Source organism: Hipposideros armiger, unplaced genomic scaffold (genome assembly GCF_001890085.2).
Source record: "Hipposideros armiger isolate ML-2016 unplaced genomic scaffold, ASM189008v1 scaffold_119, whole genome shotgun sequence".
Classification (NCBI taxonomy): domain Eukaryota; kingdom Metazoa; phylum Chordata; class Mammalia; order Chiroptera; family Hipposideridae; genus Hipposideros; species Hipposideros armiger.
In genome coordinates, this window is record NW_017731469.1 from 416,571 (window position 1) to 441,787 (window position 25,217).

At 50.5% G+C, this 25,217-nt stretch overlaps 4 protein-coding genes across 8 annotated transcripts in view; 3 read left to right on the top strand and 1 right to left on the bottom strand.

Moving 5' to 3' along the window:
• Positions 1–1,830: 1,830 nt before the first annotated feature.
• IL2RG (interleukin 2 receptor subunit gamma) lies at positions 1,831–5,402 on the top strand. The gene is made up of 8 exons (XM_019647998.1): positions 1,831–2,011; positions 2,229–2,382; positions 2,609–2,793; positions 2,978–3,126; positions 3,528–3,690; positions 4,229–4,325; positions 4,574–4,643; positions 4,992–5,402. The coding sequence occupies exons 1-8, from the start codon at positions 1,897–1,899 to the stop codon at positions 5,175–5,177; spliced, it is 1,119 nt and encodes a 372-aa protein (XP_019503543.1). The 5' UTR covers positions 1,831–1,896; the 3' UTR covers positions 5,178–5,402.
• Positions 5,403–5,944: 542 nt separating this feature from the next.
• Positions 5,945–7,735, top strand: CUNHXorf65 (chromosome unknown CXorf65 homolog). The gene is made up of 6 exons (XM_019647971.1): positions 5,945–5,969; positions 6,089–6,175; positions 6,391–6,525; positions 6,844–6,940; positions 7,296–7,428; positions 7,634–7,735. The coding sequence occupies exons 1-6, from the start codon at positions 5,945–5,947 to the stop codon at positions 7,733–7,735; spliced, it is 579 nt and encodes a 192-aa protein (XP_019503516.1).
• Positions 7,736–8,207: 472 nt separating this feature from the next.
• FOXO4 (forkhead box O4) lies at positions 8,208–15,527 on the bottom strand. Its single transcript, XM_019648070.1, has 3 exons — positions 14,623–15,527; positions 10,126–11,185; positions 8,208–9,650 (listed from the first exon to the last, which is right to left on the bottom strand). Exons 1-3 carry the CDS (start codon positions 15,073–15,075, stop codon positions 9,643–9,645), a joined length of 1,521 nt encoding a protein of 506 aa, XP_019503615.1. The 5' UTR covers positions 15,076–15,527; the 3' UTR covers positions 8,208–9,642.
• Positions 15,528–15,881: 354 nt separating this feature from the next.
• SNX12 (sorting nexin 12) overlaps positions 15,882–25,217 on the top strand; it is a 113,113-nt gene continuing 103,777 nt past the window's right edge. For 2 of the 5 annotated variants that reach the window (XM_019648034.1, XM_019648036.1), the window contains exons 1-2: positions 15,888–16,058; positions 17,379–17,500. The gene's annotated coding sequence lies outside the window, so the exon portion shown is untranslated. Of the gene's footprint in view, positions 16,059–17,375; positions 17,501–25,217 lie in introns of all 5 variants that reach the window. The other 3 variants (XM_019648037.1, XM_019648035.1, XM_019648038.1) reach the window with 3 other exon arrangements.

Sequence of the window (25,217 nt, forward strand, 5' to 3'; positions counted from 1 at the left end):
GATGTGAGTCGCCGGCGACAGCGTAGGCTGCCAGCCCCTGTGGCGGTGGGTTGCCATGAGCTACCATGTGTAGCCAGCAGCTAGTGTGAGCGGCCAGCAGCCATTGTGAGTGGCCGTCCAGATGCCGGCGACTGATCTGCCTCGCCCGGGAAGAGCGCAATGATGGTGCCAACTTGGGCCAGTGAAGCAACGTCCTCCACAACTAGACTGAAGAACAAAACGACAGCAACTTGTCTGTTCCCCTTCCCCCAATTCCCCAGCACTGTTCCCATGCCCCCAACTCCCCAATAAAAATCTTTAAAAAAAAAAAAGAATGAAATCGTTCCATTTGGGATGATATGGATGGACTTAGAGGCTATTATGTTAAGTGAAATAAGTCAGTCGGAGAAAGACAAATACCATATGATTTCACTTATATGTGGAATCTAAAAAACTGAATGAACGAGGAAAGTAAACAGAAGTGGTCTCAGAGATACAGAGGCACAACTGATGGTTGCTAGTTGGGAGGGGGTGGGGATGAGGGAGAAGGGAAAGGGGTTAGACAGCATAAATACATAACTACAATGTTGCCACAGGGACATGAAAGACAGTTCGAGGAATACAATTAATAACATTGTAAATATTTTGTAGGGTGTCAGGTGGTCACATGTCTTGCTAGGGAGACCACATCATGGATGGGGAAGAGGCTTGATCACTGCACTGTACACCTGAAGCTGATGTTGTATAATATTGTATGTCAACTATAAGTGAATATATATATATATATATATATATATATATATATATAGTCATGGGATGTGGAGTATAGTGTGCGAGTGGAGTCAAGGGGATTGTAATAGATATGTATGATATTGGGGGGAAGTGGGGCGGCGGATTGGGGGAGGGGGGTTGTCACTTAGGGGGGTAAAAAGTATAACTATTGCACTGTGTTGTACAGCTGAAACCAATTCAAAAAAATGTGTATTTCATAATAAAAAATAATTAAAAGGAAAAAAAAAGAAAGGGAGGCCGGTTAGTAGGTTCTAGTAAGAATCAGGACTAGAGGGAATGAAAGGCTGATTTAGCACAGTGCCTGTGGTCATGGGAAAGAGGACACTGCTGGGAGGAACACTGCAGAAGAAGCAGAGCCGATTGGATTCTCAGGGTAAGAGGGAGGAATTGGAGATGACTTTGAAGTTTCAAGTCTGGGTGACTGAGAGGGTGATGATACCATTAACTGAGACAGGGGTGGCGGGGAAGCAGATCTAGGGGAAGACAAGGAGTTTGAAGCTAGGATTGTTGTTCCTCCATTTCTAGAATCTACTTCTAGGTCATACCTCCTCAGCAGTCTCAACAGGGACCCAGCATAGGCAGGAGCTAAGAGTGGATGTTCTGGTGTGGATTAGATCAGAGGAAAGACATCTATATAGGAGCCCACAGAAGTCAAGGCTGTATTTTGCATCCAGCCAAGACAGTAGAGCTTTGACATAGGTGTCAAGGTGACTGATCCAAGGAAGGAGCATAGCATAGGATGGGGAAGAGGTTCAGACCCTCCACTACCTAGGATACAATGATTTTGATGAGAAGGTGATTGGGAACGGTGGCGGTGGTGGTGGTGATCAGATCCGTCCCAGGATATAGGTAGCCTACGGATTCTGGAGTCTGTGACAATATTGTGTACCCAGCCTACTTAACACCACTTTGCAGAGTGGTGGTGTTATACCTGCAGATTAGATTAACACCTAATCTCCCAGAAGACTTGACCTGTGTCGTAGCACACATTTGCCACACCCACTAGAAAGCCCTGGTTTCTAAGGTTCTTTCCACCGGAAGCGATGACAGAAGGAAATGTGTGGGCAGTGGGTGAGGGGCCCAGGTTCCTGAGCCAGTACACCCAGGGAACGAAGAGCGAGCACCATGTTGAAGCTACCATTGCCTCTCGGATCCCTCTTTTTCCTGCAGCTGCCTCTGCTGGGGATGGAGCTGACCCCAACGGTCCCCGTGCCCAGTAGGAATGAAGACATCACAACTGGTGGGAAACCTGGGACTGGACGGGTTGGTGAGAAGGGAGGCTGTGGGAAGGGGCCGTATAGAAATCTGGAGCCTGCCACTGGACATGACAAGGAAGCGGGTAGAATTTAAGAGTACTGTGGGGAAGCTGGGGAAGGGCTTCCTGCCTCACACTGCTTCTTCTTCTGACCATCATTTCTTGTCTTCCGCTCCCCCACTTCGTTTTCTTGCCAACCTAGATTTCTTCCTGGCCTCTACACCTTGTGAGACCCTCAGTGTTTCCACCCTGCCCCTCCCAGAGGTTCAGTGTTTTGTGTTCAATGTCGAGTACATGAATTGCACTTGGAACAGCAGCTCTGAGCCCCAGCCCACCAACCTGACTCTGCACTATTGGTATGAGAAGGGAAGAGGGGATAGCACAGGGGAGGAAGAGGAGGTGGGCTAGTTGTAAGAGACTGCATGGGGACCAGAAAGCGGGTAGCCAGCATCCCAGGCTCCCCACTGTTTCCTCATGGGGTAAGTCGTAAGTCGTCAGTTCAGAGGACATGAGGCTGGGCTGTGGATGTCTGTAGTACCCAAGTTCACCCCAACGTTCCTCTTCCTTCCAACCCTTCTCTAGGTACAAGAACTCTGACTATGACAAAGTCCAGGAGTGTGGCCACTATCTATTCTCTTCAGAGATCACTTCTGGCTGTCAGCTGCAAAATGAGGAGATCCATCTCTACCAAACATTTGTTGTCCAGCTCCAGGACCCACGGGAACCTAGCAGGCAGGCCACAAGGAAGCTAAAACTTCAGGATCTGGGTAATTTAGAAAAAGGCTCAAGGGCCCAGGGATATTGTGGGGCATGGGAGTACATGGAGTGGTGTTCTTTTACCAAAGGCTGCTTGGGCAGAAAGGAGGAGGAGAGGGATCGGGGTGGAGAAGGGAGGAGGGATCAGGAGCACTACCTCCAGGGCAATAAGCACACATGCACACATATCTCCAGTGATCCCCTGGGCACCGGAGAACCTAACACTTCGCAGCCTTGGTGAGTCCCAGCTGGAGCTGAGGTGGAGCAGTAACTTGAACAATAACTTGAACCACTGTTTGGAGCACCTGGTGCAGTACCGGAGTGACCGGGACCGCAGCTGGACTGTGAGTGACTGGCGACATGAATGTAGCAGTGGAGGCCAAGCAAGGGGGGATCAAGGATTCAATCAGCCAAACCAGAGGGTCTGATCCCAAGCTCCTGTTGTCTGCCTTCCAGTTTCCCTGCCCACCCTCTGCCCTCCTCCAAGTCCTTTCCCTGGCATCACCAGTGAGTTTTCCTTAAGGTTTCCCTATGCCAGACAGACAAGAAAACGAAAGGAAGCCTTTCAGGGGATCTGGAGAGAGGCATCAGACTCTAGTCACTGAAGGGAGTGGTGTGGCTTGAGTAGTCAAGAGAGGCGGAAGGGAGGGGGGAAGAGCCAGAAGATGCAGGGACAGGGACAGCAACTTTAATTCTCCCTGCTTTTATGGACACCCATCTTTCCCTTACTCTCTTTCTCCCCAAGGAACAATTAGTAGGCCAAAGCCCAAGCTTCACCCTGCCTAGTGTGGATGGGCAGAAACTCTACACATTCCGTGTTCGGAGCCGCTATAACCCACTCTGTGGAAGCTCTCAGCACTGGAGTGAATGGAGCCACCCGACCCACTGGGGCAGCCATACTTCAAAGGGTAAAGGGGGCCCATGAGCCCAGCACCCCAACCTTTCTAGCACCACTGTTTATTGCTCTACCTCCATACCCTTAAGCTCTCAAACTTGGTGGCCCATCTCCCCTCACTGGTCAACCCCAACCCCTAGGAAGCAGGGTTTTTCAGTGTAGGGGTGGGTCGCTGTGTTGTTAGAGTAGGGGGCTGGATTGAGAAGGAGACCAAAAAGTGCTCAAAAGGGGAGAAGAATGTATAAACTACCCCTCCAGCATTTCCTGGGAGCCTGCATGGTGCAGATGGCTTTGGAACCAGCCAGACCTTGGGTTTCAGCTTGCCTCTGCCACCTACTCTCTCTCATCTTGGGCCCATCACCAACTTCTTTGACTGTTTCCTCATCTATCAGATGGAGATACTAATTGGTCCCCCCCTCATGAGTTGTGAGGATCAAGTATACGGAAAGTGTTTAGCACAGGGCCTGGCACCAAGTTGGGGCTCCACCAATGTTGGCACGTCATAGGGGCGCAACAAATGTTGGTGCCCTCTTCCTCCCCCTTCTCCATAGACAGCCTGATGTTCTTTGCACTGGAGGCCATGCTCATCCCCCTTGGTTCCATGGGACTTGTCATTAGCCTCATCTGTGTGTACTGCTGGCTGGAACGGTGAGGCTTCAGGAAGCCTAGGAAAATGAGGTGGGAGTGGCTGGGAAGAGGACGGTTATTCCAAGATCTCCAGAAGCAGAGGGCAGGAGAGTAAGGAAGGAGGGGTCACCCAGGTGGGCGTGGTGGTGGAAGGAAGCTGCAAGCGCAGAGAACATCGAATCTCCCTATTCAATATGGGAGAGCTGGCAGAAGGGTCATAAAAGAGCATCACCAATGTGTTCCTGCTCCTTCTTTGTCCCCCCACCTAGGACGATGCCCCGAATTCCTACCCTGAAGAACCTAGAAGATCTGGTTACTGAATACCACGGGAACTTTTCGGTGAGAACATGGTCATAGGCACACAGTCTGTCAACTGTTGACTGTCTGTGAGCAAGATGGACAGAGTATGGGGGCAGAGAGGAGGGGAGGAGAGGGGGACCTGCCCTAACTGTCAGGATGTGGCCAACCATCTGGGGGATGGGCTAGATGGAGAGAGACACACAGAAGAACTGATTATAGAATGGGTGAGGCAGATGGAAACAGTCGTATTGGGGGCCCATGAGTCTGTGTGTTCCTCCTGTAATCGCAGTGGTACACACGTTGTCATGAGAGCTCCCTTGGCACAGAGCCTGGATCTTTTACTTCCTGCCCCTAATTGACCCCTGACCTGGAGATATCTGTCTTTAGGCCTGGAGTGGTGTGTCTAAGGGATTGGCGGAGAGCCTGCAGCCAGACTACAGTGAACGGCTCTGCCACGTCAGTGAGATTCCCCCCAAAGGAGGGGCTCTAGGGGAGGGACCTGAGGGTTCCCCCAGCAGCCAGCATAGCCCTTATTGGGCTCCCCCATGTTATACCCTGAAACCTGAAACCTGAGCGCTGATAACCTGACAGAAAACCCCAGGGCCCTAAACCCTACCTTCCCCTTGTCCCACTAGCCTGGATCCAATGCTTGCCTTGCCACCCTGCGGCTGGTTTTGAATTGTGTTCCCCCTATATCTGCCCTCTTATTCAATACCTCCTCCTTGTGAATTGCCCCTTTGACCTGTACATGTTTCTCCCTCCCTCTTTCCATCCATCCTTCAATTGTTCCCAAATCAGTGAGAAATAAAGTTTCTGTTGATACTAATGAAGAATGTCTGTTGTTGGGGCGGGGAGCAAGGGGAACATGGGGTACAGTAATGGTGGGGGGCATGGTGCCGAGGGCAGGAAAAGGAGTAGTAGACTCCTGCTGTGGAAGTAGTAATGCTACAAATTAACTAGAAAAGAGTACTTACTGTTCCAGAAACTTACTTTTCTCTAGGTGTCCTGCACTCCTTCTGCAGTCCAGTTTAGAGTTAGATTGACCATGTTGCTCCCACTCGCAGCAAATCCTTTACAGACCTCACCCAGGTTCTTCCCCCCTTATTCTTACTCCACTTTCTGCCACACATACCACTTCTGACCTCATAATCCCTCAACTGCAGCCTCAGGCCCCACCCCTATGGGCGCTGGCTGTCCACTACTACCAATAGCTCTCTCCTGTCTGCTCAGTCTGGACCTCCTCAGGCAATGTGATCCATCCGCTTCTCCAGTCCCCCAACCCCTTGGACCCATTCCCTGTCCCCTCCCCACAACATGTCTGGTGAGTGACATCTGAGAGCATGTTCGCCTACATCAAACATGGAGGTGAGGGGCATCACGGAGCTGGAGTCTGCGTGTAGGGCTGGGAAGGTTTGAGGGCAGTGGAGACCACAAGGACAGTATCACTAGAGAAGGACCACACGCCTCATGCCATCTCTCCTCAGATAATCAGCGGTTTCTGATCAATATCAATTGCTGTGTCTACCTGTTGATGCATTACATCCGCAGTAAATTGGGGTTGGCTAAAACAGGTGAGGAGTTCGCGGGGCAGGGGGGGGGGACTAATGGCCAAGGGTCAGAATTTGTGAGGTCATCTCTAGCCCCCAAGCCCTCCTGCTGGCAAGAAGAGAGCTCCTTGAATCCCGACGGTGTCCTCCAACCCATTCCAGATGGGCTTACTGGCCCCTTTCACTCCTGCTCTCCTTCTTCACCTGTTCCAATTAATTACCCTGTGGCGTCCTTCCAGACACCATCGATTTGTGTGATGAATCGGGGACAGTGAAGTTGCTTTTCCTGATGAAAACCCTTGGAGAATATGCCATCAAATTCCTTACAGCTCGAAACACCTACTACGTTTGTAAGGTGATACGTGGAGCACCAGGTAGAGGCTTGGGAGCACTCCCCAGAGATAGAGCAAGGCCCTCATGATGGATTAGGGACTTTGTCCTTAAAACAGGGCACCCTCAACCAGATCCAACTGACCCTGTCTAGTCAGCCTAAGCAAGGGCACTGCCTCAGTGACAATGGGCTAGGTTCACATACACCATACTTCCCACCTGACTCTAGGGATGGACCTGAGGGGAGGAAATAAGGTACACCAGCTCAAGGTAGCATTGAGTGTTGGGGTCCTGGAATGTTGGGCTTTGGAAGGGTGGAGACTGGGTGACGGGTAGGAGAGAGTGCACTGCTGTGTTCACAGGAACCCGACTTCAGAATGCTTACCTAGCTTTCAGGCCCTTCCTGAAGACTCCAGCATTTGATTTGATTGGTAAGCAGTGTGATGGAGAACATGGCCAGTACTGTACCTAGCTGGTGACGGAGAATATAGAGTGGACCTGGTGCAATACAGCCAGTAGGATCACAGAGTCCTAGGAAAAGGGGAATAGGGTCCAGGTCCACTTTAGGAGGGAGTTTAGCTCCAACCAGGTGGAGTGTGCACATGTCACTCACCTTCCCCCCATTTCTCAGCCATCTTCAAGGTTTGTCTCCCTCTCAGCACCCCATCATGCCCATCTTCCCCTTCACCCTTTTCTCTTGGAGCTTAGGCACCTTCAGACCACTCTTCAGCCTAACTTTAGGCTCGCTCACTCCAAGTGGTCATTTGAATGATGGAAGGTGTGGCACAGGGTAGGTAAGGTCTCTAGTCCTCAGAGCTGTGGGTCCCTTTTCCTGGTTGCTAGATGCCTTGTGCACACAATGTGGCATGCTGGAAAGGAGCCGCCTGAAATTGCTTAGAATGAAAGCCCCCAAGAAAGCCGCTTCAGAAACCTCCGTGAAACTTATAGTAAGAGTCCCCAAATCTGGTCTGCCCCAGCGCCCCCTTCCCTTACCAGCCAACCAAAGGCTCCTCCACCCAGGCCCTCTGGGATGAATTTCCTTTCCAAATCCAACATCCATGCTCCCTTTTTGTCTTGCCTTTGACCCTGCTTTGTAGAAAGAAAGCTTCCTTGCACAGACCTTTTTGTCTTGCCGACCCTTTCCTTTTGCAGGGCAGATCAGGCGAAGACAGGATCACTGCCAGGATTCTGTACCACAATATGAGAGTAGACTTTGTCCGCAGGAAGAACAGACTGAGGCTCAATAAAAAGTAACCAAGTGAGAACAGCACTACTAGGGATGAAATCACTGGAATTTCATGTGAGGTTCCTTTTTCAAGAAACACTCCTTCTCCCAAAACATGCACCAAGGCTGCAGTATGCCCCAGGCACCGAGGAGGCTTTGAGGGTGGGCAGGGGAGGGCTGGGGCCGGCACATGGGTGGGGTGAGGGAAGACAGGGAAGTCTAGTACAATGAGCCTTTGAGGGTCAGCTGGACAGAGTACAGGGTGGGGGCTTTTCCAACCAGACCACCTCCCTTTGAGGGGCGCCTATGACAGCCCGCCTACTACGCTGGGGCTAGGTGGCCCATGGGCCTCTTCCCCCACCACCCTCCCAGCCACCTCACCCAGCAGAAATTCCCCCACCCCCCCAATTCTCTGCCTCTGGGGAGTCCCTCCCGCCAACTCTTTCCCTTTGCTCCTCCCACCCCCTATCCGAGGTGGGCAGTACAGCAGCAGCAACCAGAGCTGGTATAGGCATTTATTGGATTTATTCATTTATTGATTTGACACACTTCCCTACTCCAATCTAGCACATGATACAATCAGGGTAGGCCAGGCGCTGACACAGGAAATGATGGGAACCCACAGTGGGGGTGGGGGAGGGGGGAGGAGACAATGCAAGGGGAAGGGGAGGGGTTGCTTTGGGGGCTGGGGTGGAGGAGCCCCAGATGGCCTCCCTGGCAGGTGCTGGTAAACCTGATCCACATTCCCCTTCATCCCTGCTCATTTCCCAGACCATCAGCCAAGCTCCCCAGCACCCCTTCCCTGTTCCACCCCTCCCCCTGCCTGCCACCACACACACTTCCACACAACCCCTGGAGTCTGGCAAGGGGAAGAAGGGCAGGGACAGCTGTCAGGGGCCTTGAACAGGGAGGTCTCTGTGCCTGACTTTACCACCCTAAATCCTTCCCTCCCTCTCTTCCCGCTCCCACCCCCTTCCCAGGCCACAAAGTAATTCCTGGCCTTCAATGCACTCTCCCACCATAGCACCAACCCACAAGGAGTGATGCAAGAGTGTGGCTGCACCCCAACACCACACACTCCTAGGCACAAGGTGGTAGAATGTGGAGGCCTGGCTTAGCTTTTTCCTGAGGGAAACCAAGCTACTTCCACACGGGCCTTGTTCTAGACCTGGTGCGTGTGGGAGCACCTTTCCTAGCTCAGTACAGCTTCCCACTGGTGCTATCCTGCCCTTGTCCCCACCACCTCCACGTTTCCCCTAGTAATATCTGTAGTGTTTGCATCATGTGACAATGACAAAAGCCTTCAGAAAGAAAGAAGCATTGTCCCCATCACTAGCACCTTGCCACTGTTAAAAATCTCTATATTTGTGTTTACATTTCATTAAAAGTTTATAAAAAGCCTTTCTGTTATCTGCAGCCTTCCAAGGGTGATTTGGCCTGGTGAGCCACTCTAGTGCTCGACCTTGGCCCTTCCAGGTCCCCACTCCCCCCCACTGGCCTAAGGGGCCACTGCATAAAACCCCCAGGCTCAACATCTGACCAGCTCAGATAAGATGCTACAAAAAATCCTGCCCCCAAAGGCAGGGGTAAGGCCACTGGTGACTTCACATTTCCAACAGCACTGCCCGCCCCTGCTACAAAACTTAGGGGTGGGAATGGGGGGAGCCCAGGATGGCTCCCAAGAGGGGGCCTTACCCCCTAAATGGCACAATGAGAATAAACCCCCTCCCTTTCCCAGTCCCCTTTCCTCCCCCCCCCCATAGTTCCCATATGAGGCAGCTTTATCTTTATAATTTCCCCAGCACTCCTGTGAGTAAACCACACCCTAGTTCTAAAGCAGTGTACCAAATTCCCGGGGAGGGGTCAAGGGTAAAGAGTGGATATGGGCACGCCTGGCTCCACCTCTGAAGCAAGGGACAAAGCTTCCAGCCATGGCTCAGGGATCTGTGGGAAGAAGAAATGGAGGACAAGGTAAGAGGCTCATCTGGGGCATGAACACTCTCCACCGTCAAAGTCGACACGCAGGAAAACAGAGACAGCCCTTTCCCCCACCTCTCCTGTGCTACCTCGAAGGGGTGGACCCTGCTGAGGGGCCCGGAGGGTCCATCTGGAAGCTCTGCTATTCTAATATGACACCCACTCCCCCAGTTTCCCAGGAGCTCTACCTACCCCTTCTTTTTATTTTTCAGCTGAGCCATCCTGCCACCTGTTGGCAGCTCAGCTCGGGCTGGGAATTGAACCGGCAACCGCTGTTGTTCAGAGCTCGCACTCTTGAGTGAGCTCTTAACCAACTGAGCTACTCGGCCGGCCCTACCTACCCCTTGTTCTAAGTCTCCCTCTTGCTCAGCTTGTGGGGCGAGCTGGACACCTAGGAGTGGGCGTAGGTTCTGAGATGCTACCGCGATTAGGGATGCTGTACCTGGCTCGAAATTGAAGTCCAGTCCCTCACCCCCATCCATGAGGTCACTGATGATGTTATCCATGTCACACTCCAGGTTCTCCAGATACATATCGAAATCTAGATCCTGAGGCATTATGTCTTGGCTCGTAGCATCAGTAGGGGGTGTGAGCACAGGATTCCCCATGCTCTTGGGGATGGAAGCATCCTCCATGACTGGAGGTGGTGCTATCATAGAAAGTGGGGGAACCAGACTGCTGGGGCCTGGAGCCTCTGGGGGCTTGGGATATAGGCCGACTCCTGTGGCTAGCTTACTGGAGGAAGGTATGCCCCCCAGCAGCAGCAGTGTGGGAGCCTGGGACAGAATGGGGTCTACCTGGGTCATGAGGATATCAGCAGGGGTTCGTTGTTTACTGGAGGTGAGCAGGACCTCCAGAGAGTGGGAGCTTGAGAAGCACCCTTCGCCTGCTGACAGGGGCCCCTCTGCTGGGCTGAAGAGGGAGGCGCTGTAGGTGTGTAAGGGGCCTGGAAGCCCAGGATGCTGCAACGAGAAGCCAGAGAGACTGCTCTGAGATAGAAGGGAGTGGGGAGACGCGAGGCTGAGCCCATCTAAGAGCTCCAGACCATCCTTTCCGGTGGGAGGGACACCCCCTGCATAGCTGCTGACGGAGGCTGCCATTTCCTCCTCTGCCAGCACCTCAGACTCGGGCCCCATGGGTGAGAGCCGGGTGCTGACAGTGCTAGCATTTGAACTGCTTCGTGGACGTAGGGTGGTCCACACATCGGCTTCCTCGCGGTTTCGAGAGCCAGGGCTGCCTGACCACTTGGCAAAGGGGGCAGCAGGGCTCTTGGAAGTGGCAGCTTCGGGCGGCGCGGGCAGCGCAGCTGGCTTCTTCTTGGGCGCCCGGCTGCGGCCGCGGAGCAGCTTGCTGCTGTTATCCATGGAGGCTGCCCGGCGGCGGGGCGCCTTGCCGCTCTTGCCTCCCTCCGGGTTCAGCATCCACCAAGAGCTCTTGCCGGTGGCCTCGTTGTGGACCTTGATGAACTTGCTGTGCAGGGACAGGTTATGGCGGATGGAGTTCTGGAGAGGACAGAGGCAGCAGGAGGGGGACGTCAGGTGTATGTGATGGGGCGGGGCCCTGTGGCACAGTCCGTTGGGAAAGGAAGCTGGGACACAGAAGGGGCATTCCTGGAGAGTCAAAGCTAGTAAAATGCAAGGGAAACCAGAGAGAGATAGGGGTGGGGTGGGGGAGAGGACCACACATGGTCCCGCCTTGGCCTTGGCCTTGGCCTTAGCCTCCGCACGGAGAGACGACTGGAGTAACAACCCATTGTGGGAGGCAGAGTGCCCACCTCAGAAAGGCTCACAGAGTTGAACTCCTCCCAAGTGTCTGGGGGGACTGTGTGGGGACGCCAGGGAGCTGTGTTCCTGGTTTAGCAAGAACGAGGCTCAGATGGGAAAGAGCCTTCCACAGTTCCACGCCTTTCCCAGAGTGCAGGCTCGGGGACAATGGTGCAACACCAGCCCAGGACTGAACCACCCTGTCCTGAGCCAGTTCTCTGAACAGGCTGAGGGGCTGGGACCTGAACACAGCTGGCGTTCCACTCCCCACAGGGCATTTGGGCCCCAGCTCTCCAGAGAATTCGAAGATTCCTTGTTTTCTGATTTCTCCCAGTTCGAGGTCACACCCCCTCAACTATTGTACATTCAGGAAAGGCTTCTCACAGGCCGTCAGATACACAGGGCACATTCTGCCCCCCCCTCACTCCTTGTCCTGGGAAGAAGCTCCCCTCTCTAAATTCTACCAGTTCATCCAGACCAAGCTTAAGTCTCCTCTCTTTTATAAAGTGCTTGCTTGGCTTCTGCAGTCAAATTTCTTGTGCACAATTTTTCATCTGTTCCGCACAATTTTACCCTATCTCCATTGTGTGGTTTAGTTTCACAGAATTAGTCGCATCGAGTGTAAGCGCCCAGGACACGGATCGTGCCGTCCAGTCAGGCACCCCCCCAGCAGTGCCCCCTCAGAGTGCCAAGCTCCCAGTACATACTCAAGCTCCCGCTTGCCTGATTGGTGGGTGGCTCCCTGGTGGTGGCAAGGCTCCCCTGGAGACTGCTGGCTCTCTAGTGCCTTGGGTAATAGAAGCTATGTGTTCTCCCTTCCTCTCTAAGCTATGTGTTCTCCTTTCCTCCCTCGCTGCTGATATTTTGCTAGTGATAAGTTTTTTTCCCCCCAGGGGCCCAGGGAGTGGAGATTGGCAGATTCTTGAGCCCCCACAGCAACTTCTCTCTACTGGTTGCCCCAGGCTGGTTACACCATCCTTTTGTTCCCCCTCCCCAAACCTCCCTTCTCTTTGCCTACCTCCTTTCACCCCTTTGCCTCAGGAATTTGTGCACAGGATCCCCAACCTTAGGGGCATTTGACCTCCCACACAGAGCTCTTCAGTGTTTAGAAACTCAGGAGGAGCCCAGAAGGGCTTGGAACAACCAGCAGGCTGAGGCTATGGACAGTCACAAATCATTTCGCATGCTTCCCACTGGTGCTCTAGATAAGGACACCCTTTGCCTGGAGAAAGATGCTGAAGTAGATTCTTATCCCAGGGCTCTCTAGCTAAAGAATCCTACCTCCCTGGGACCCTGCAGGAATGGCACTTCAGCTAGTTGACTACGTTAAGATTCTTAGTTCCTTCAAGGAACCGTACTTGTCCATCCAGCCTGCAATCTTAGTAACTGGAGACCCACAGTGACTTTCGGCACCATGATCTCCTGTCTTTCCATCCTCTAACTCGGGATGTACTGAGAAGGCCCATCCTTTTCCCTGCTACTCAGTAGCCATGAGGCCCAACACTTTGTCCCGTTTTCTTTAAGCCTTAGAACTATTTAGTACATGGTACAGCCACCTGCCTGGAGAGGTCAGCTCTCTAGGAGCCTATAATTCTTACCTGTCGGGAGGGGGTGACTCCTAATTGCTCCCCAAGCCACCAGAACTAAGCTTTCTTGTTCTAAGTGGGTGCCACCCCCTGGTGGGGTGGCAGTAACCTTGGAACATCATCAGGTAAGCCAGTTCAGTGTGAGGTTTCCCTCTTGGAGTGGGGTGAGAGCCTTAGAGGCCCCAGGCTCAGCCTGATTGGCTTTGTCATCACTCCAATGAAGAGAAGTTGGCAGCATGGATGAGCAGCAACAGCATATGATTTATAGTTAGGCCTGAGTTCAAGTCCTCATTCTAATAACATTAGGCAAGTTTCCTAACCTTTCTATACCTTAGTTTCCTAACATGCAAAATGTGGAATCTTGGAATTGCTGTGAAGACTAATAGAATAAAAAAATTAAAAGTCCACTCTGTAAACTAAAAAGCCCCGTACAAGTGCAAACTGTAAGGAGGAACTACACTCCCACAGCATAACTACCAACTCATGGTTATTTCTTCTACCCTGGAAAATGAACCTAAAGGGAGAGAAAGACAGCTGTGCAGGCTGGGACCAAGGAGGGGAGCTCTTTATGAGCTGAGACTGTGGCGTGGCAGTCTAAGCAGAAATATCGCCAGGGGTCTCAGCCAGCTGTCCTGTTTTCCGGCCACCCAGCAGATTGGACCCCTTGACCTCTTATACCTGGGGGAGACTCTGCTCATTCAACCCTGTATAACGCCTTAAGGGTGTGATAACCTCACCACCTATGGACGTACAAGACATTAACAGGGGTTGAAGCTCCCCAGTTTCATGATTAGAGCCCCGTATTTCTCAAGGCAAATTTTCAGAGCGCCTAGCGAGACCCTTAGCTCAGTTTCTTCATGGAAGGCCAAAGGAGCTCCCGGCCTTGCACTCTACAGGCAGGGCCCTCTCTCTTTTTTTTCATGACTAATATTCCTTAACAGGAAATGACAACTCTCCCCCCAAACCTGGAGAGCCCCTTACTAGGGGGAGTTGCTTGGCATTATAGGGTAAACTGAGGCAGGTAGCAGCTCACAGCCCCTTTTTTCTTAGTGCGTATGATCAGCTACGTTACCCCATGAATATCACTGTTCTTACCTTTTGCCAACTCCACTCCTTCTTCTTGGGAAGTGGAGTTCTGGGACGGAACCTCTACCCTGAGGTATTGGGGGTCAAGCAGGGAGTCCAAGTCATCCCACAGGAACGGGAGAAGAGGTGTTGGAGTGGGAGGTGGGGGAGGAGGGAAGGCTGCGCTCTTTGGAGAATCCACACAGCACAGAGGATAAAGACTTCTCTGTGGGAATAAGTGTTTGGGGCGGCCCAAGCCAACACTTGTGCCTGGAGTGTTGAGCAGTGAGCAGGGAATTCAATTTTCTCCAGGGCAAGGACAGTGTCTTATTCATCTGTGATCGTCCAGCATCAAGCACTGAGCGTGGCATATACTATGTCCTAAGTAAATGTTTGCCTAATTGACCATGGAAGGTGGATCTCTGGGGTGAGGGTGGGTGTAAAAGGGGCCCCAGAATGGCAGTGAGGAGGCTAGGGGGCCCGGGGCAGAGGGTACTGGGGCGCAGGTGAGGGGGTCAGAGTTACCTTCCATCCTGCTGAGCTGTTGCTGTCACCCTTGTCCTTGAAGTAGGGCACAGTGCGGACCATCCACTCATAGATCTGGGCGAGGGTCAGTCGCTTCTCCGGGGCGCTTTCAATGGCCTGGCTGATGAGCTCTGCATATGACTGATTTCCCCAGGCATTCCGGCGGGAGCCTCCCTTCCGAGGACGAGTTACGGCCCCCAGGATTGCGGGCTGGGGGCCCCCTGCCGGCTCTGGGAGCCGGGAGGGCAACAGGGTTGGCTCTGAGCGCCCCTCCGTGTGTACCTTCTCTCCCAGACCTGGCTCCACCTCGGGCGGCTCGGACGGCTGGGGAGCAAGCTCTGGTCGGGGAAGGGGCCAGGTGCAGGAGCGGGGACGAGTCTGGGGTGCGAAGTCGGGGTCGAGGTCTACGATCACGGCAGCCCCTGTGGCTGAATTCTCATGCCCTGGATCCATACGCGGAGGTGGACCTCAGCCGCTCAGCGTTCAGAGGAGCCTGCCACAGACCCTCGCGATGCCTCCCCCCAGGGGGGAAGCACCCAGGGCCGGGAGGCACATTCCTGCCAGTCCTCAGAAAGTCCAACTTCTCCCTCGCCCCAGGAGGCGAGCCCCTAAGCTGTCTCCTCCACACAGCACTCCGAGCCTCTCTGCGACTACAGCCGACAGCCTCGGAGCACTTTCCGAGACACCACCTGTAACCTCCGCCCAGCGGAGACACTTTTCCTCCGACCTCTCTCTCAGTCAGCTTCCTGCTCTTTTAAACCTGAGGCACCACAGCCCCTCATACATTGCGCTCGCATCCCGGAACGTCTCCTTCGCCGCAGTTCCCTCCCCCTTCTAAGTTTCTGCCCCCCGGACACTCCTCCCAAATTTCCTCCACCCTGATCGCTGCCCTCCCCCACGCCCCGCTCCCCCGCGTCACTTGCCCCTCCCCTGACTCCCCCTCCTCCGCCTCTTCCCTTCCCTCCACTCTTACGAGGGTCCACGTCTCCGCGGCCCCAGCCTCTCCTATTCCCGCACCAATTCCCCTACCAAACCCCCCCCACCCCCCGCCCCCCCGGGTTTCCCTTTTGTTTTGCTCCGAGCTACAGCCCCCGCCTGGCGTCTCTGTTTACCACTCGCTGGGGCAGCCATCTGCGCACGCGCCTGGAGAGCCAGTTGGGAAACCGAGTTCTTCAGTCTTGCCATCCCGCTCACGCTTGAGGACTACATTTCCCGTCCTGCTCCGCGGCCTTTCCCATCCCCTTCCCACCCCTCTTTCGCCCCCCTTCGCACCCCCTTCCTTGTGATTCGGGGTCGCCTAGGTGATCGTGTTGAGAGATGCTAGAACTTTCCCTCTTTCTGTTAAGACACGGCAAAAGAGAAAAAAAAAACCAAAAAACGCGGTCTCGACAAGTGGCAGAAAACCAAGAAGCAAAGAACTGACGAGAAAACAGGCTGTAAGCATGTTGGGGAGTTGGGTGGCGGGCTCCCGTAACATAAACAAAAGGTTAGCTGATGATAGTGTCTCCCCCACCCCTCTGCATCCCCCATACGCTGTTCACACTGACTGTGTGGCCGCTGACCATTCGGTTTTCTCCGCTGGCTCTTCTGGCCTCTCCCCTCAATACTGCTGTTCTCCAGGTTCCCATCTTCGCGCTGTCCTGCTCATTCAACAGGTCCGAAACTGAACTCATCGATGTGTTTCTGCACCCACGTCCCTATCCTCTGGCTACCCTTAGGTCTGAATTTGGTAAATGGTTGTCCTAATCTATCCAGTCTCCCTAGCTAGACTCCCCCCTCCCCTTTTCTTCTCCCCAACTTCCCACATCCAAATCCCTTTTCAGGATCTGATTTGGCACGGGATTAAATTTCAGTGTCATCTTAATTGGACCCCCTGTCATCAGTCTTTACCCCGACTGCAGTGTATGTTTGGTGCTACCAAGAAAGTTACCTTTCTAAGAAACCTTCCTGACAATGATAGCTAAAATGTACGGAGCGCCTGTTATGTGCCAGGCGCTGTGCCCATTGCTTTACATACACACAAGCTCATTTTTCCTCAAGTCAACCCTGTGAGATGGGTACCACTGTTATCCCCACTTTTTAGATGAAGACACTAATGCTAAGAGATGTAGTGACTTGCCCAAAGTCACACGCTAGGAGGCAGAACTGGGATCCTTTTCACGTGCATGTGATCACATAATTTCCCTGCTGAAAACTTCCTTTGATTTGCCCCATTGCCTTTGTGATAAAGTTCAGCCTCCCTAGCAAGGCGTGCAGGTCTTTTCAGAGTCCGGCCACTTCCCACCTTTCTTGCTTCATCTTTCACTGGGCACACTAAGTTCCAACCAGTCGGAATTTCACATGATTTCCTGGAAATACCGTCCCCTTTTGTGCCTTTCCCAGCGCGGGGTCACATAGAAGACATTCAGGAAATGTAGGGCGAATGACGGGGATCAGGAATTGAATGACATTGCATTTGTACATTTGACAGCTTTTGAATAAATGTACGATATGCGTTTTCTGCCTCTCAAAGCCCCGATTTTCCTGTTAGACGGCAAGCTCCTAGGGGTGGGTCTATAACTGAACGTGTCTGTAGAGTGCCTGGTGCTATACCATTTGCAGTGTGGCTCTGTGATGAGCAGGCCTTCCTCCTGTCGGGAAGGATTTCCATACAACGCAGGATTTTTCAGAGGTGGCAGCACATCGGGCCTTCAAAGTGATATTAGTCTGCTCACAGTAACATAACCACGTTGTCCTGTCTCCTTCTACTCCAGCAGGATTTGTCCTCCATCTGTCGTGTACCATGTACTCCCCCTATCTGAAGTCCAGTTGTTCACAATGCCTGGCAGCCATTTCCTGCGAATGCCTCGTCCTCCTGCAGCACAGCCTGGAGTACATGGTAAGTGCTGCATGAGTGGCGACTTTGGTAGAGTAGACCTGGTGGGCACTAGGTCACAGGGAGCTCTCTGCTAACTGAACAGGTGTGGTGGCAGTTCACGCAGAGCCGCTGAGACAGAGAAATGGCAGGGTGGGTGGGGCAGGCACCTGTCCTGGCTTGACTTATATCTTGCATTGTCTCCCTTTGTGCATTTGTTTGAAAAGGTCCACCTTTCCACCAACTCATGTCCATCACCTCCTTCAATTTCCAATTCAATGCTCAAAACTTACATGGTCTTGGAAACTTTCCCTGACTAGTCCGACCTGACAGATCGCTTATCTACCCGGCATCTCCTGAACCTCTGTGAACTCATTTTGTGTTCTTTAATTTTGTGCTTGTGGTTACATGGCTTTTCATTTCATGAGGGCATATTGTCTCTCCAAGTAGCTTATAAACTCTGCAGTCAATCAACAAATGCTTATTGAGCTTTTACTGTTAAGATGAGAGTATACCTTGAAACCCCAGACAGAGAAAAATGACCGTGAACCACAGGACCAGATGATTTAGGAGGGTGAGCTAAAGGACTGGTGGAAGGGTGCAAACAGCACGTCTTTAAAGCATGCCTCTAGAGAGGTCAGGGTTATTCATCTTATTACTGTCGGAGTGTTAGAATATACATTAGTCAAGAGAATATACATTAGCAAGGTGGCCTCAGAAAATAGAAGAGAGCCGGGTCAGTAGAGAGGACTAACAGGAAGCCCCTGGAAACCACTGTAGTCATACATTATGAACAGACATTGCAAGATATGGGGGGGGGCCCACAGGTCTTTTCCCAGTTGAAATCCCAGAGTTTATGGTCTCAACTAGCTCCCCACTCATCACTTGTTTTTTCCTCCTGCCTCTTTCACTGTCACCACCCACTCTTCTACCTGGGTGCCACCCCCCAAGCCTGCTGCCAAACCGGCTTTATTAATTTGAATCCAGATAGACATTTCCCCACTTCTTTCCTTCCCTGCCCAGCTCTGAAAACACACACACACACACACACACACACCTAGGGTTTGCATAGGATTTTTCCTGGTAACTACAGGGAAAGATGTGAAGGTTAACAAACACAGCAATAGGAAAGTTCAAGGAGTCTCAGAAAGCACCACCTCTACTTGTCTCGGGTCTTCACACACGTGTCTGAACATACATATTTTTAGTAGCCTTCTTCCCTAAGTCCTTCCTTATGTGTTTCTGTGAAATATTTCTGGTCCACCCTCCCAACCCTGTTGTTGTTTTAAAACATCTTTTCAGTTAGTCAACATTTCTTAGGAGCCTACAATTTTCCAGACCCCAGGCTAGGTGCTTTTACGTCAAGTGCAGCCCAGACTACAGTCATCAGGTTTAGTCCCAAGTATATCTGAGTTGGCACCACTATGAAGTTCTAGGCAATATTCAGTCCTTCCCGGACCCTGGAAGTCAGTCCGATGCAGTGAAAAGGGCACTAGATTGAGTCAGGAGATCTGAGTCCTTGCCCTAGCTCTGTCACAGACTGGTGGAATAGAGATAAAATTACACTACTATTAATAAGTAACATTTCTTGAGGTTTTTATTCTGTATTAGGCACTCTGCTAAGAGCTTTACACGAATCATCATCTGATTTAATCCACACAATAAGCATGTAAGTTTAATGCCTTTCAAACAGGAAAATGTGGCTTAGAGAGGTTGTGAAGGGACCTGCTTAATGTCCAGAGTTACTAAGTGGTAGGGCAGAGTGACGAATCCAGGCAGTGTGACCCCAGAGCCTACAACATGTCAGGTCACCTTCTCCGGCTTTGGTTGCTTCGGTTGTAAAATGAGAATGTTGTGGTAGAAGGTCTCTAAGTCTGTGCCAGCTCTAAAACCCTGTCTCCTGTGGTCTTCCATTTGGGTACAAGACCCCATATTGTCCTTCAGGCCTAAGGCAGCCCGGAGCTTTCACTTCACACCCGCACAAATTTGGCGCTGGTGTGCAAGACCTCCTGGCATGATATTTACCAGAATACCAGAAAGTTTCCAATACATGAAAACATATCTGAAAATTACATGAAAAGAGAATATGCTCATAATCTTGTTTAAAACACACTGATAAAAGATAGGGAGAAATGCCAAAAAGTGTTAACAGTGGTTATCTTTTTTCTTTTAACTTTCTTATAGTTTTCCAACTTACTATGACTGTGTATAACTTTCAAACTGGGGGAAATGCTTTATGTTTTGCCTCTTCCTAGAAGGGATTAGAGGCACTTTACCAAAAAAAACACAAGAGTACAAATGTCATAAGATTATAGAAATAGAACATCAGAGGCAGGGAAAGGAAGAGGGAGCTAAATTCACCTTTTGGGGCAGCCAGAGGAAAGGGGGATCACAGTAAAATCCACAATTCTTGTTATCAGAAAGAAAGATACATAGCAATTCCTCAAGAGAGACAGATTTTCCTGTCACTAAATTCCTTTTTCCCCCAATTGGAGAGACAGGGCTCCAGCAGACAAAAAATGTTTGAAAAAACAAAACATTTCTAATCCCATTGCCCTCATACAGTTTGCATCTTTGCCTATCAGCTTTCAGTCCTCGTCCACAGACACAAATAATTTTACATGGCTGCAATTAGAGTCTATATGCCATTTTGTGTTCTGTTTTTTTCAATGAACATATCATAAACACATTTTCATATTTAGTCTTCCAGAATTATAATTTTTAACAGCTAGGTAATGGTCCATTGCTGGCACTAAATTCCATAAGAAGTCTCTCTGTGGGATTAACATGAGGGACAGTGTCCTCAGTAACAGCCCCATAATGCACACAGAAGAGATTTTCATATTACTTTCTTGTAACTACCCTGGCCGAAAGCCAAGGGTGTAACATTAAGGTGGGAGGGCAGTGGATGGGGGGTGGGGGGTTGTTACTTTGTGAGGGTGAAAAGGGTAACTATTGCATTGTTCTGTACACCTGAAACTAACAATAAGTAAATAAATTTAAAAAAAAAAAAAAAGCATTCTGCAGGGGCAGAGCCAATATGGCGCAGGCATGTAACCTTCTGGGGCTCTGACTTTATCTGAGGACACAACTTAAAATGCCACCTAAAGAAGTGGATGGATACAATGTCCCTCACAATATATTGCATAAATATCACTTCTTGCAGCCAGGCTTTTTACAGGACCTCGGAGGCTGACTACACTTACTCTCTCATGACCGGCGAAAGTGTCGGTAAGTTCTGTTGTTGACTGAGGCAGGAGCCGTATGTTTTGGAAGCCAGACGAACAGGTGGTGGGGTGACAGGGTTAACATTCTGGCTTGAAAGTTGAGAAGCCTGACCAGCATGGTTGCCTGCGTGGAAGTTTACCTCATATCCCTGTGGAGGTAGGGTCCAGGTGAAGCCAGATTTTCCCTAGGAAGCAAGCAGCCTTTGGATCTGAGTTCCACACCAAAGATGAGGGATTTTTTATCTAAACAGCTTTCAAAGCCCATAACCAGTCAGGTGGCCTGGGCATAGGAAGGGAAGTCTCGTAAATATTCCAATAGAATCTCAGGTTTTAGGAACTGTAGGGTCCCAATGTGCCTGCCAGTAGGAATTAGCTGCAGAACAGGGTTTTATATTGAAAAATTGAATTTTGGAGACTGTCACCAAGGACCATTAAAAATTTTTACAGAAATGATGTTGAGCTGTTACTTCTGGCACTAATTATATACCAGAGCCAATTGCCTCTTAATTACACCTCATATGTGAAAATACTATGTCAGCAGCATAAAGGTGGATTCATGTGTTACTTAAAATTTTTTATTGTATTAACATTATAGCCACAAAACAAAAACCCTTTCAAAAACAGAGAAATGGAACAACGTAGTTATCCACAATCCCACCATCTTAACACAACTATCAGCAGGGTTTTGTGGACTTCCCTTATTTTTTCACCACCATGTTTTTATGTATTTATAGTCATATTGTGTATATAAACTTGAGTCCTGTTTTAATAATATAATTACATAAGTAAAGTGGTCGGAGAGTGGGCCCTCCTCGGCGCAAAGTCCAGGTGCTTGGCAACTCAAGCAAAGAATTGAACGAGATGCCGGAGTAAAGTAACTGAAAAAGTAGTTTATTTGAAGAGATAGTACATTTCAAAGAGTTTGGAGCGGGCCACCCGCAAAGGCGAGGCTCAAAGAGGGAGGAAGGGGTTGAAAAAGGGAAGAAACGGTCAAAAAGAGCAGGGTGGACTTCCCAGGACTTGCAGTTTTTATTCCCTTTCTCTAGAATGGGCTGTTCCCCTATGGGCGTGGGACCACTTGATTGGCACCTTTGATTGACAAGAGGTACTTGCACAGGTGCAAGTGACTGGTATGATCTAGTTGGGATTTTTGTGCCCATTTGTTTTCCCACAGGGGTAGGTAATTACAATACAAAGGGGAGTTTTGGGTGAAGAGGGGATGTCCCCTTGACGGTCGCACTCCGTGGGACGTGCAGGAATGCAGAGACCCAATGCCTGCCTCTAACTGCCTGCCTTGTTTTCCCGCCTTGAGAGACGTGATCCCCATAAAATCTCTATAGGAAGTTGAGGGACAGGAGGTCTCTTCTTCTGTATCTACTTCCTGCTGGGCAGGGGCGTAGAGCTGTCCCTGCCTATTGGGGGATTCACGGAACTCTCGCCCTAGCTGATCTCAGATGAGAGGAAAGGGTCTCGAGCTCCACCTGGAAGACCATGTTGGCTTCTTTGGTTGTGACTGGCAATCTTGTTGGGGTACCCTCTGTATCCCCAAGGCCCCTGAATGAGGAAAAATAGATTCTAATTAATAAATCGGTTAGCTCTCATGAAGGTTGGGGCCATTCAGCCCATCACTCAGGTGGCGTCAGTTGTCTGGCCCCAAAATGGGTTTGGCATTTAGCTTACTGGCCTGGAGGATATTAGGAAGTCAAGGCTTTCAAGTAGTTATCTGAAGCAGGGGTGGGAGACTTCTATTGTTTAGGATTAAGAAACTGATTTACAGGGCCAGTCAAGTGGCGCGTTGGTTAAAAACTGGCTTGGGACACCAGCTCTGAGCAGCAGGGCCCCGGTTCAGATCCCACATGAGGGCCAGTGACGCTGTGCCCTCTACAGCTAAGATGGTGAACAACAGCTCAACCTGGAGCTGGGCTGCCGTGAGTCGCCGGCGAAGGCGTAAGCTGCAGCCCCTGCTGCAGCGGGCTGCCGTAAGCTACTGTGAGTGGCTGGCAGCCAGCGTGAGCTGCCAAGAGCCGCCGTGAGCGGCCGTCCAGTGGCTGGCAACCGATCTACCTCACCCAGGAAGAGCGCAATGATAATACCAACATGGGCCAGTGAAGCGACGTCCTCCACAACTAGACTGAAGAACAAAAGGACAGCAACTTGTCTGTTCCCCTTCCCCAATTCCCCAGTGCTGTTCCCTTTCCCCTCCCCCAATTCCCCAATAAAATCTTTAAAGAAAAGAAAAGAAATTGATTTACAAAGCAATCAAGAAGCAATCCTTTAGTCTAGGATTCACACAAGCTGGTTAGAAGTGGAATAATCAAAGCCAAGAGCTAAGAAACTAAGGAGCTAGGGAGGAGACTTAACATTTCTATACTTAACATTTCTATGGGAAATAAAAGTTAAAAGTTTCTCAGTGGTGGGGCGGCTGCTCGGTAGGCCTGTAACAGTAACATGTGACTATATTTTTCTGTGAGAATTGCAAACATTGCTGAAAAAGCTGCACGTTTCGTTGGTCCCTTATCCCACTTACCTTCCCCCTTCCCTGAAGTTACCGTGGTCATGAGTTTGGTATGTATCCTTGCAGACCTTTTTTAAAAATACTCTTACATAGGAAAAATGTAGTGTTCTGTGTGCAATAAATGATGACATGCAGCAACTGGCTTTTTTTTCTACACAAAAATGTTGTTGAGATCTATCCTTATTGATATATCTAGTTCATTCCCTTTAACTGCTGCATTGTATTCCATTTAATGAATACAATACATTTTATTTAGTCTTTCCCTGAAGGAGAATTCTTTTTTTTTTTTTTTAGATTTTTATTGGGGAATTGGAGGGATGGGAACAGACAAGTCGCTGTCCTTTTGTTCTTCAGTCTAGTTGTGGAGGGCGTCACTACACTGGCCCATGTTGGTATTATCATTGCGCTCTTCCCCGGGTGAGGCAGATCGGTCGCCGGCCTCTGGACGGCTGCTCACGGCGGCTCTTGGCAGCTCACAACGGCTGCCGGCTGCTCATGCTGGCTTCTGGCTACTGGCTACACACAGTAGCCTATGGCAGCCCACTGCAGCAGGGGCTGTAGCCTACGCCATCGCCGGCGACTCATGGCAGCCCACCTCCACTGGCCCTCATGTAGGATCCGAACCGGGGCCCTGCTGCTCAGAGCTGGTGTCCCAAGCCAGCTCTTAACCAACGTGCCACTCGGCCGGCCCCCTGAAGGAGAATTCTTTTGTGTGTGTGTGTGTGTGTGTGTGTGTGTGTGTGTGTGTGTGTGTGGTGTGTGGGGGCGAGAGGGTTAAGTCTGGTTAACTGCTTCAACTTCTCGGGTATGACTCTGAGCACATTAATGCGAAGAGACAACCTGAAGTAAAAAAAAAATAAGTCAATTTACAGGCAGACGCAGAGGTGCCTGTCCCAGGTAACCATCCTGAGAGTCTGAATTTACAGTGCTATCCAGTAGAACTTTCTGTGATGATTTAAATGTTCCATACCTGCACTGTCCAGTACGGTAGTCACCAGCCACATGTGCCTATTGAGCATTTCAAATGTGTCCAGGCAACTGAGGAGCTGAATTTTCATTTCATTTAAATGAAATGAATTTAAATTTGGTGACATGTGGCTAGTGGCTCCTGTATTGGATGGTGTCTAACATAGGGTAATGGAAGCCACAGTCTTTTATACTGTGGATGATGCTAAGATCTTATATTGGGCCTTTTACATGTCCTTCTTTTAAAGGTTAAGTACCCTTGTTCCTGGTTTCCTGAAGGGTTAAAAGATGGATTGTCATACTGAGAAAACCAGGTTGCTAGGAAGTCTGTCTTTCTGGGAAATGGCTGTACTCAAATCAGACCGTGTCGAAATTCATTTCTAACCCCAACACCCTCACTCGACATTTAAGAAACTAAAATCCCCTCTCAGTCATCCCACTGGCCCAGTAAAAGCTTCAAGGAGACAGAGGTAGTACACAAAATCAATGAAATAGCATATACATCTTATGAAAACCGTCTTGGCTACAAGCCAGCATTGTTCAGTGAGTCCAGTTGTGTGTCATAAATGGGGTTTAGACCCAGAGAGAACTTATCTACTTTTCTTGTTTACCATAAATGCCTCTGGGACTCCTTGAATCCCCATCCAAATCCCCTTTATCACCCCGAAGGTTCCTGATTGTCCCACATAGCCTGCTAAAACTATAACTCACATAGATAGGCACATGGTTATGCAACTGGCTCCCCGAGCAGGCTCCACAGTGTCCAGATCTAGTGTCCACTTGATCTTCTCTGGCAGCATCAGGCAGATATGACAGCACATGTGAGCTGAAGAAATACACAGCCCGCCCCTAGGAGAAACAGTGAGGCACGAGGCATAAAGACTCACTTAATACAGACAATAATAAAATAACATAAAAATATGCTAGCTATGCCCATTCTTAAATTCACGACTAGCTCCTCTTTAACGTATGTGCACCAATGTCTGAAAGTATACCACCTATCCTCCTGTCTCTCCCGCCCCGTTTCCTATTC